Source organism: Mycena indigotica (genome assembly GCF_014461135.1).
Source record: "Mycena indigotica strain 171206Taipei chromosome Unknown Mind.scaff0015, whole genome shotgun sequence".
NCBI lineage: Eukaryota > Fungi > Basidiomycota > Agaricomycetes > Agaricales > Mycenaceae > Mycena > Mycena indigotica.
Genome location: NW_023503014.1, coordinates 1222832 through 1232963, shown reverse-complemented (window position 1 = coordinate 1232963; position 10132 = coordinate 1222832). Strand labels below are relative to the sequence as shown.

At 53.5% G+C, this 10132-nt stretch overlaps 1 protein-coding gene across 1 annotated transcript; it reads left to right on the top strand.

The window, feature by feature from the left end:
• Positions 1-295: 295 nt before the first annotated feature.
• MIND_01340000 (Multidrug resistance-associated ABC transporter protein) lies at positions 296-2156 on the top strand (the record flags this gene model as incomplete). Its single annotated transcript, XM_037369845.1, has 8 exons — positions 296-616; positions 664-918; positions 964-1140; positions 1184-1335; positions 1384-1836; positions 1883-1893; positions 1941-2084; positions 2122-2156. The coding sequence occupies 8 exons, from the start codon at positions 296-298 to the stop codon at positions 2154-2156; spliced, it is 1548 nt and encodes a 515-aa protein (XP_037213841.1).
• Positions 2157-10132: the final 7976 nt, after the last annotated feature.

Below are 10132 nucleotides of genomic sequence, written 5' to 3'. Positions count from 1 at the left end.
AGACGCCAACGCGGCTCGGAGCGACCCAAGAGCGACCTCGAAAAGCACGCGCCTCCGCTCCGCCGTCCTCCAGTCCGGCCGCCCTGAGGACGGTGGCAAGACAGAGGCCGCACCATGAAACCCTTGTCGGCGCGGCGACACCAGGCCTTATTTATACTCCGTGTCCGGTCCCCATCAGATCGCTGATTTTCCAATTTGCCGTCTTTCTCCCACCCACCACCGCAGCCGACGAGACTGACTCCTGGGCGCTTGCTGCCCGTACAAGTAGCGGTGTTCCTCGGAAACAAGGCGGCCAATGGACCTGTCGTTCGCCATCCCCCAGGCCGTCCTGCGCCACGTTGCTTTCCGCCACGCGCTGGGTGACGATGATGCCCTCCTGCGCCTCCCCGTTTACGCCGCCGCGGTCTCTGCGTCTGTGCTGCTGGTGCAGACCGCGGTGGCATTCCGCTATCGGGGAGGGTCGACGGGGGCCACGCCGGCGATTGGCTGGGGTGCTATCCTTGCGTGGCGCGTCACGCGGTTTGTCGCTGCGGCGGCAGCGTTAGGGCTCTCAGTCGCGGTGGGCATTGACGAGGGAGATACGTGGCAGGAGGTGCTGCTTGGAACGGGGCCATATGTGCGCTATCACTCTATCTCTTTGCTGCCTATTCTGATTCTTTACAGCTCTACGCGACTTTTCTGTCGTTCTTCACGCTAGACCCCCGGAAGTACCGCCAGCGGCTCGTGCGCCACGCCAACTTCATCCTCTTTGCCGCGTCCGCGCTCTACATCTGCCGCGACGTCATGCCGCTCGCCACATTCACGCAGGAGCCGCTCGACCGTGGCGCGAAGATGATGGCCAAAATTGCATTGGTGTTCTTCAGCGGCCTTGTCGTGCCGCTATTCACACCACGGCTCTACACACCCGTCGATCCCTCTGTGCGTGCATCGAATCCGCTGCAGCCTCCGCTGATGACTACCCAGAACCCGCAAAAAGAGCTCAACCCTGAGCAGACCGCCTCGGTCTTCAGCTTTGCGCTCTACTTCTTTCTCGACACCATCATCTTCGCCGCCTATCGCCAGAAGGAGGTCCCCGAGGACCAGCTCTACGCGCTGTGCGACACCGACGGGGCCGAACACCTCAAGCAGCGCAGCTTCAAGGTGCGTAGTCTGCATCACAAATACTTGTTGACACAAGTTGCAGTTCCTCGATGTCTTCTCCGGCGCCAAACAACGACACCCATTCTTTGGCCTCATGCGTGTCTATTGGAGGGAATTCGCAACCCTGTTTGCGCTCGTCGTCGTCCGCTGCCTCGCCAACTACACGGGGCCGTTCGCGATGAACCGGCTCTTGCTGTAAGCTGTACATGTGCAGGTTGCCAGAGCGCTGACTCCTTTCCGAAGGTACATCGAGACGCGCGACCAGCCCGAGAGCCACGTCGTGCGCCCGTGGGTGTGGATCGCGCTCGTCGCGGGCGGGCCGCTCATCGGCGCGCTCGCGTTCCAGGCGTACATCTTCGTCAACACGCGCACGCTGGTGTGGACCGAGTCGGTTGTCACGCAGCTCGTCTTCGCCCACAGTCTGCGCATCCGCGTCAAAGCGGACAGCAGAGATGATGAGCCGGCAACGACGGAACAACAGCCTGTTGCGGGCGAGGCGGCGAGTGAGTCCGGGAGCACGAGCTCGGAGGGCGATGCGGAATCGACAACGATCCAGCCCAGTTCGGCGAGTGTCCGCTCGTCGAGCAGCAGCAGTGCGGCACAGAAAGATGGCGATCAAAAGACAGCCGACAAGAAGGCGGAGGAGAAGGGCCAGTCGATGGTGGGGAAAATCAACAACCTGGTGACAACCGACCTGTGCGTGATTCCCCCACTCGTACAGCGTCTGACTCACGCGCTCCAGCGGCAACATCAGTGCGTATTCCTGTCCCTCCTGCGCGACACGTTGAGCTGGTGTATAGCCGACAGCCGCGACTTCATCGATCTGTTCCTGTACATCCCGCTGCAGCTGGTCATCGGGATATACTTCCTGTATGTGCTCCTCGGGTGGTCCGTGTGGGTCGGCGTCGCGTCGATCGTGCTTCTGGCGCCGTTCCCGGGGTACAGTGCGTTAAATACCTTCATTCTCAGCCAGTACCGCAGACTATACCACATATTTCTCCACCCATGTTGTGTAAAAAAAAGAATAATATTTGTGTTGTGCCCGAGTTGAACCCACAGTGGACCGCCAAGTTGCGATCTGCGGACTTGCTGCGGACTCCGTGTGTGCGAAATTGTGGACAGCGCTTTTCACGCCTCTGGGCGATTTGGACCTGGGGTGGGCTGAGGGGTGGGCCTGCCTTATATATGGAAGAGTAGCTTGGCTCAATGACCCTGCTCTTCCTGTTGTGGGTTCTGGGGGAAGACAGTGAAAGTGGATCAGTCTGGTCTGTGCTTCATTAAATTGGCGGAGATAGGATATGCTATGGTAAGCCTGCGGGTAGCGAGGTTGGTTCAACACCTTCCGAGCTGAGCTCAACCTGTTGGTCATGGTGTGTTCGTCAGTGGTTTGCTAGTAACTGTCTTTTTTTTTTTTTGGTTGTGGCATTTTTTTTTGGTCTGGCAGTCTTCCTTCCTAAAAGACTGCCACTAAGCTGATGGGAGAGTAGTGACCTCCCATTCAGCCACTACACCTGATTGGCAACTCAGTAAAACTGCTAAAAGAGTCAGAATAACAAAAGTCTTCTTACAAAGTGGATCATCTGGTGGATTGTACTCTTCCTGCATTCACAACTCATGTTGGCTTCTCTTTCTGTACTATGGGTATTTTTTTCTTTTTTTTCCCACACTTTAGGGCCGGCCCCATAAATGACTTATATATAAATAAAATATAAAGACTGGCCCTAAAGTAACAGTCCATTAGGGCTGACCTTATAAATGACTTATATAAGACTAGCCCTAAAGACTCAATGAATGAACCGACTGACTGACTGGTTGGCTCACAAATTGAGAAAGAGTGAAAAATCACAACTGTCTTTTAGGGTGGAAATCCGTGGAGTCCACTTTAGGGCCGGCTCAATTAATGAAAGTTGTAGATATTCAAAATTGAATACTAGGTTCAGTTTGGACCTAAGCCTGATTGTCAATGGTTAGGCCAGAAAACACAGAAATGTAAAAAATCACGAGTGTCTTTTAGAGTGGAAGTCCGCGGATTTCCACTGTAGCGCTTGGTTCAATCCCTAACCTAACTGCCAGGTGGAAATCCGCATTTCCACTTTAGGGTCGGGCTCAATTAATGAAAATTGTAGATATTCAAATTTTATGACTTGGTTCAGTTTGGAGCTAAGCCCAATTGTTAATGGTTGGACCAGAAAACACAGAAAAGTGAAAAATCACGAGTGTCTTTTAAGTGGAAGTCCGCGGAAATCCGACTTTAGGGCCGGTTCAACCCCTCATGTCGTGGAAATCCGCGGAATTCCACTTTCAAACAGTGTTAGGGTTATAACTCAGCCAATTCTTATCCGTTTCAGATGATTTATATACCATTAGAAAGCTATTTAAATTCTCTATTATCTGGGTCTTACCTGTCAGGGCCAATCCCGCAACTGCCCATCCAAATCTGAACTTTTACCCTGTTACTAACATAACTCAGTCAATTTTATATATCATTAAAAAGCTCACATTGAAGCAAGTGCACTACAAATCTTTTACTACAGAATACTATGGCAGTTAAGTTTCTTTCTAGTCTGTTTGTGCCAAGTTATGTATGACCAGAAAGATCTTTACAAGACCTTAAAACTCAACTCTGACATGGGTGACTACCAATCTATACTGTTTTACTACAAGTCAATCAAATAACTTCAAAACAGTAATTAACTCAAAGAGTTTTGATTTATTAAGAATGATGTTTATATAATCAGAAAGGCTTTACTGGAGGCAAATACCCAGGCAGTAGAGCGCCTAGTGCCTGTTAGCACTAGGCGCACTATAGGCATGGTTTTGGGGTCCCTGTCTATTGCTGCTGTTTTTTTTGGGCTAAAACCCCGGGAAAAGCCAGGGCAACACAAGAAAGACCTCTAATGCCTTGAGTCTTGCCTCCGGTGCTTCTTCACCTTTATAACAGTCAAATCTATTGACTTTTGTCCATGCCACTTATGGCAGCTACTAACTGCTAAATGAGTATGAAATTTATGAACTTTGTTAAGATTTCTGCTTTATCATTTGATATCATTAGAAAGGTTTCAACTTGGCATTGAACTCACTTGTACTGACTACAAATCTACTGACTTTTGTTAGTGCAACTGATAGGCTACTCTATAACTTCAAAACAGTACTAGGGCTGTATCTCAGTCATTTCTAGAACTTACAGAGTAGTTCTGGTATAATTCTAAAGGCCTCTGGATCTATTACAATCTAGCATTCAGCTCACTTTTACCTAGCCAAAAATTCATATACTCACTTGGGCTTGTCAGAAGAGTTATTTTTTGAGCTTCTAGAATGGTTCTGGTATGGCTGGAAGGGTTTCTGAATGTACTATAATCTAGTCTTCATGCCAGGGGAACCTCCCTTTCGGCCCCTCGGAGACGCGTCCGACTCCGGTCCGATTCCGGTTCCAACTCCGGTCCAGCCCTCCATCTCGCCCGCACAATCACCGATCCGTCAACACCCTCCCAACGGTCGCCCTGGGACCTTGCCTGTGACGCCGCCCAAGCCTTCTGTGCCTGACAGCGGCAGCTACGGACAAGCAGTATATAGTCAGCTCCCTAGCAGGCGGACCCTTAGAGTTTCTTCTCTTTGGATCCTCCCCTGCTAGGTCAGCTCCATTTGTATTTGCTTACCAATGTTCACGCTTTGGATCCTCCCCTGCTAGGATGCCTCCGGGGTTGCCCTTACAGCAGAAGAAACTCTCTACGGGATCAACCGGACAAGATTGCCAGGTTCGGCGCTGACTCAGGCTCAGAGTACGAGTCCGTTCCGCCCTCGTCACCGCCCCTGCCACTTGTCCCCTCCTCCTTTACTCCTGTGGTCCCCGCACCCGTCATGCCGTCCGGAGTCACTCCTAGGGCAGACGCCCGGCTGGACTCACTCAAGGTGAAAATCGATAGCCTAACTGAGGCCCTTGCTTTACTCACCAACCAGGCTTCCGCTGCCACTGCCGCCACTAATAATGCTGGCAGACCCCAAACACCATCTCCGGAGACGTCGATTCCGACTCCGACTCCAGTTCAGGGCGACTCCAAAGCCCTTTTCGGCGCCATCAACCTCGCCTCAAAATTGGTAAACCCCCCCGTTCACCTTCAACGGCAATCGGAAACGCGGCCGGGCATTTCTCTACGCGGTCCGCACCTACGCCCGCCTTGCCCCTGAGGCCTTTGTGGTCAACGGAGAGGCGAGCGAGGAAAAGGCCGTCCGCTATGCCATATTGTTTATGGCAGAAGGACCCGCTCAGTAATGGGCGGAGCGCCACGGAAGCAAAGCCCTGTTTCCGTTTCCGTCTTGGGGCCCGTTCGTTTCCGAGTTTCGACTCCGGTTCGTCGAGGAGAAGAAGCAAGATCACACTCTCTCCAAACTGGAGACTTCCGCCTATCACATGGTACAAAGATGTCTACCAGTACACTGACGACTTCGAGGACCTGATGGACCTCGCTGGATTCGAGGACGCGCTGGTCAAGGTGACCAAGTTCCGCCACAGACTTGATCCCTTGATCAACAACGGAATCACGTCCTCAAACGACCCCCCCGGACCTCCGGGATTACCTTAGCTGGCGCACCCGGGCCTTCCGTCAATACGAGGCCCTGGTCCGGGCCAAGCTGATCAAGTCAGCCGCCCCAAAGATGCCTGGCGGTTTGATTCGGACTCCGTTTCCGGTCAACCGCATCCAGGCTCCGGCCCCTTTCCGCGGTTCCGGTCGTGCCACCCGCGGCCCCGCCCCCCCCGGCGCCTCCAGTTCCCGTCCCTATGGAGTTGGACCGCACCAGGGCTCGGGGTGCCCCTCCTCGCGCCTGCTTCAGGTGTGGCGACCCAAACCATCTCGCCTGGGATTGCCCCCTCCCCACCGATGTTCGCTCAATGGACATCCTCGATGAGGTGATCCAACAACTCGGTGATGAGATGTTAGCGGAGTTGATCGCCCGCTACACGGACACAGCTGCCCTGCCGGAGACGGCAGCAGAGTCGATGGCCGGAGAGGATTTTGTCCCCCCAACGAGTGACTGGTGTGCCCTCGTTCGCGTCCATAAATCGTTTTGCCTCTTTGTATGATGAATGCAGCTCCTTGCCCTACAATGAGCCCGAAATGAACGACACACCCTCTCCTGCCCCCCGCCTCGACTCCGTCTCCAACTCCGCCCGCGACTCCGGTCATTGTCCTTTGCTGCCTCACTGCCTGGGAAAAGAAACTACCCAAGCAGTATACCGTTGCCGCCTCCCCTGGAGTGAACTCCCTCCACCTCCCGTTGGAGCTGGAGTCCACCACCAGCGCACTGAAGCTCTCGCTCTCTGGGCTTGTCGATTGTGGTGCCACCTCCGACTTTATTGACATGAACTACGTCCACCGGAATGGCATTCCGGTCCGCACTCCAGAAACATCTCTGCTCCGGCCCGTTCCCCTCGGTTTTCACTATGGACCTCTCTGGCCCTGAGGACGGAGACGATTCCGATTCCGGTCTCAATTCCGACCTGCCTGATCTGACACTGGACTTGGACTCAGACGACGAGGACGACCAGCTCGAAGATGATGGTGACCGCATCTTCTACACCTCGTTCCGTCCCTCGGAAGAGATACGCGCAGGCAGCACCGTCTCGCAGCGCTTGGCCAAAGCCTTTGCCAGGAACTCCGCCCCTCTGCCCTCCGAGATCCCGGACTGGGCTAAGGACTTCCAGGACGTCTTCAACAAGGAGTCCTTCGATATGCTACCGGAGCGGAGAGCCTGGGACCACGCCATTGAACTTGTCCCCGACGCTAAGCCCACCAACTGCAAGGTGTACCCCATCTCACCCCTCGAGCAACACGAGCTCGACGTGTTCATCGAGGAAGGGCTGTCGACGGGTTGGATTTGCCCCTCCAAGTCTCCGATGGCGTCTCCGGTCTTCTTCATCAAGAAGAAGGATGGCAGACTCCGCTTCGTCCAGGACTACTGTGCTCTCAATGCGATGACCATCAAAAACCGGTACCCCCTTCCGCTGATCAACAACCTCATCAACCGGCTCAAAGGTGCTCGTTACTTCACCAAACTCGATGTTCGTTGGGGCTTCAACAATGTCCGGATCAAGGAAGGTGACGAGTGGAAAGCGGCTTTCCGGACTAACCGAGGCCTGTTTGAGCCCTTGGTGATGTATTTCGGCCTAACAAACTCTCCCGCGACGTTCCAAACAATGATGAATGACATTGTCCAGGACCTCATCCTCTCCGGAGACGTCATGATCTACCTTGATGACATCCTGATTGCCCATTCCGACCTCCGGAAACACCAGCAAATCATTCAGGAGGTCTTACGGCGACTCCGGGAGCACAAGTTGTACCTTTGAGCGGAGAAGTGCGACTTTGAAAAATCGTCAATTGAGTACCTCGGAGTCATCATCTCCCATAACCACGTCGAAATGGACCCCGTCAAGGTCGCAGGCGTCTCCGCTTGGCTGACTCCGGAAAACAAGAAGGACATCCAGCAGTTCCTTGGGTTCACTAATTTCTACTGCAGGTTCATTCGGGACTTCTCGACCCTTGAAGTGATGATGGTGAAGGTCAGCAAAAGTGTTTGTCATAAAGTGGGCAGTGTGTGGATGCAGGTTGGCAGACACATGACCGAGCGACGGAGCTGCACTGTAGGCTGATCACGGAGGCTGATTTTGGACTGACAGTGTGTCAGCCTCAGCCGAAACATCAAAGATGCGCCATTGGGAGTGCTGTCTGAATTGCAACTGTTAGATACTTTAGTAAGAGCCTCCGAACTTATGCATGTAAAAAACCAAACTACTCCAAATCAAACTCCGACGTGATCTGATTAATCTGAAGCTTGGCATAGGTGGTCTTAAGTCCAGATTAGGTTTTGTGTTGTCTTGTGTTTATTTGTTTGTTTGTTTGTTGTGTTTGTATTAGAGTTGGTTTGTGTGGTTTTGTCTTTTTCTCTTAGTGTCTCTTTGCTCACTTTCCAAGTATTTCAATACCACTAATTCTGCATAGAAGTCAAGATTTAAGTCTGTTTCGATCTGGTTTCAAAGGGCTATGAATGGGTGTTCAACCCAAAATAGGTTTGATGTGTGTTTCCCAATACAACATAACAGCTGAACTTTACTGTTACGATTGATGTTGTCTGCCAAGCTGCATTAACTCAGGCAATGCATTGCACTGACATTTAACCTTACCACATGAGCTATTTATCTGATTTCAATTATCTTAATTGAGTTATTTATCTCATTTTAATTATCTTAATTGCCTATATCTTTAGTCAATATGTGCTTTTAAGTCAGTGTATCTTCATTCAGGCATATTATTGGACTTACACCTAAACCCATCCTTGGCTGTAGCTATCTTGGGGACAAGGCAAATTTTCAGTCCAGCTCAAGATTGAATATTGAATGAAGACAAAATGATGTCCTGCGCGCTAACCGCTCTAGCTACACGAAATTCTAAGATTATATACCTCGACGCCTTCAAGTTGGCTCCTGCTCCAGTAGCGCATCGAGGGATACCGGCGGTGGATCAGTGCGAGATGCGTGCTGGGGGAAGCAGTATGTCTCCCCCAGCCCCTCGTGCCGTTTGGGCCGACGAAGTGCAGCGGAAGGCCGGCAGCCGGCTGCGGGATTCGGGCACCGCATGCACATAACGCAGCCGCGCGCCAGCGTGATCGAGCGCCCAGGATGAACAAGATCGAGATTCGGGAGAAGGTGTCTGAAATTCAGCCCTTGAATTCAACAGAAGACTGAGTTTACTCACCGAGACGAGATGGCGCGATGCAAGATGGCGACTGCCAGTGGACCGTTTCGCTTGGGATTCGCTGGAGATGTGCGCACATAGCGTTGCTTCCCGCGGTCATTTGCAAACGAGGCTGGCCGGGCCGCGGCTTCCTTCTGAAAACGCCGGCCGGGCCGCGCAGAGCCAGTCGCTGGCCCGTTCCGCTTGATATTTTGAGAAGGCGGAGGGAGATATTCGTGCTCTCTGCCCTGAGAATCCCAGGCGGAACGAACAAGGACCCGGCCCGCCGTCCTCGGGTTTCGCGCAACAGCGTCCGGTGTGCGCAGACCCACCCGTTTCCCTGTTCGCCTTGAAGGTCTTAGGAGCAAAGGGGCCAGACTGTCGCTACTTGCGTTGGAAATTCCAACCAGAACAAGGAAAAGATGCGGTTGCTGCTCACCGATCTCGCGCACAACGCGCGCCACACTGGCGGCGAAGATGTCATCCGTAGACTGTTGCAGACCGCGGAGACGTGCCGAGACAGCTGCGATCAGTCTCTGGAGACACCCCGGACTTGAAGAACGTGGCCCGAGGCGACTTCCGGGCGAAGCGACCAAGCTTGGGCCAAAGTCGTGGCCTGGATACAGCAAGCAGATCGCCGGAAAGTCCACCGGAATGAAGAGACAGTGGCGCGCGTTGCGCGCAGCGAGTTTAGCGCCAGTCGACCGCCCCGATGGTGACCTTCGTGAGATTTGACCCCAGAACTCCCAAGAACTTGAAGTTGTTTCGCCCAGAGTATTGTGGACTCGTTTTGAGCAGGCCGCGGTCGTCCGGGGCCGCGATGAGGGCAGGAGAGACGAAAGGGAAGGTGAGTGGGCAGGATGGGCCCCAGTTCGTGCCAAGGATGGCTTTGGAGTCAAAGTCACTTATAGTTGTTTGAATTCAGCAGAAGACTGAGTTTACTCACTTAGACAAGACGGCGCGATGGAGCACGACGACTGGATCGCTTCTTTCGGGATTCGCTGGAGATGGACGCATATAGCGTCGCTGGCCGCGGCTTCCTTTCCAGGTCAGACGCGCGCGAGGCGGGCCGAGACGCCGCTGCTTTCGGGAAACGCCGGCCGGGCCGCGCAGAGCCAAGTGTGGGGCCGTTCCGCCTGGGATTTTTGAGAAATCGGAGGGACATATTCGTGCTCCCCGCCCTGTGGGTGTCAAGCGAAACGAACGAGAACTCGGCCCGCCGTCCTCGGGTTTCGCGCAACAACGTCCGTTGCGTGCAGACC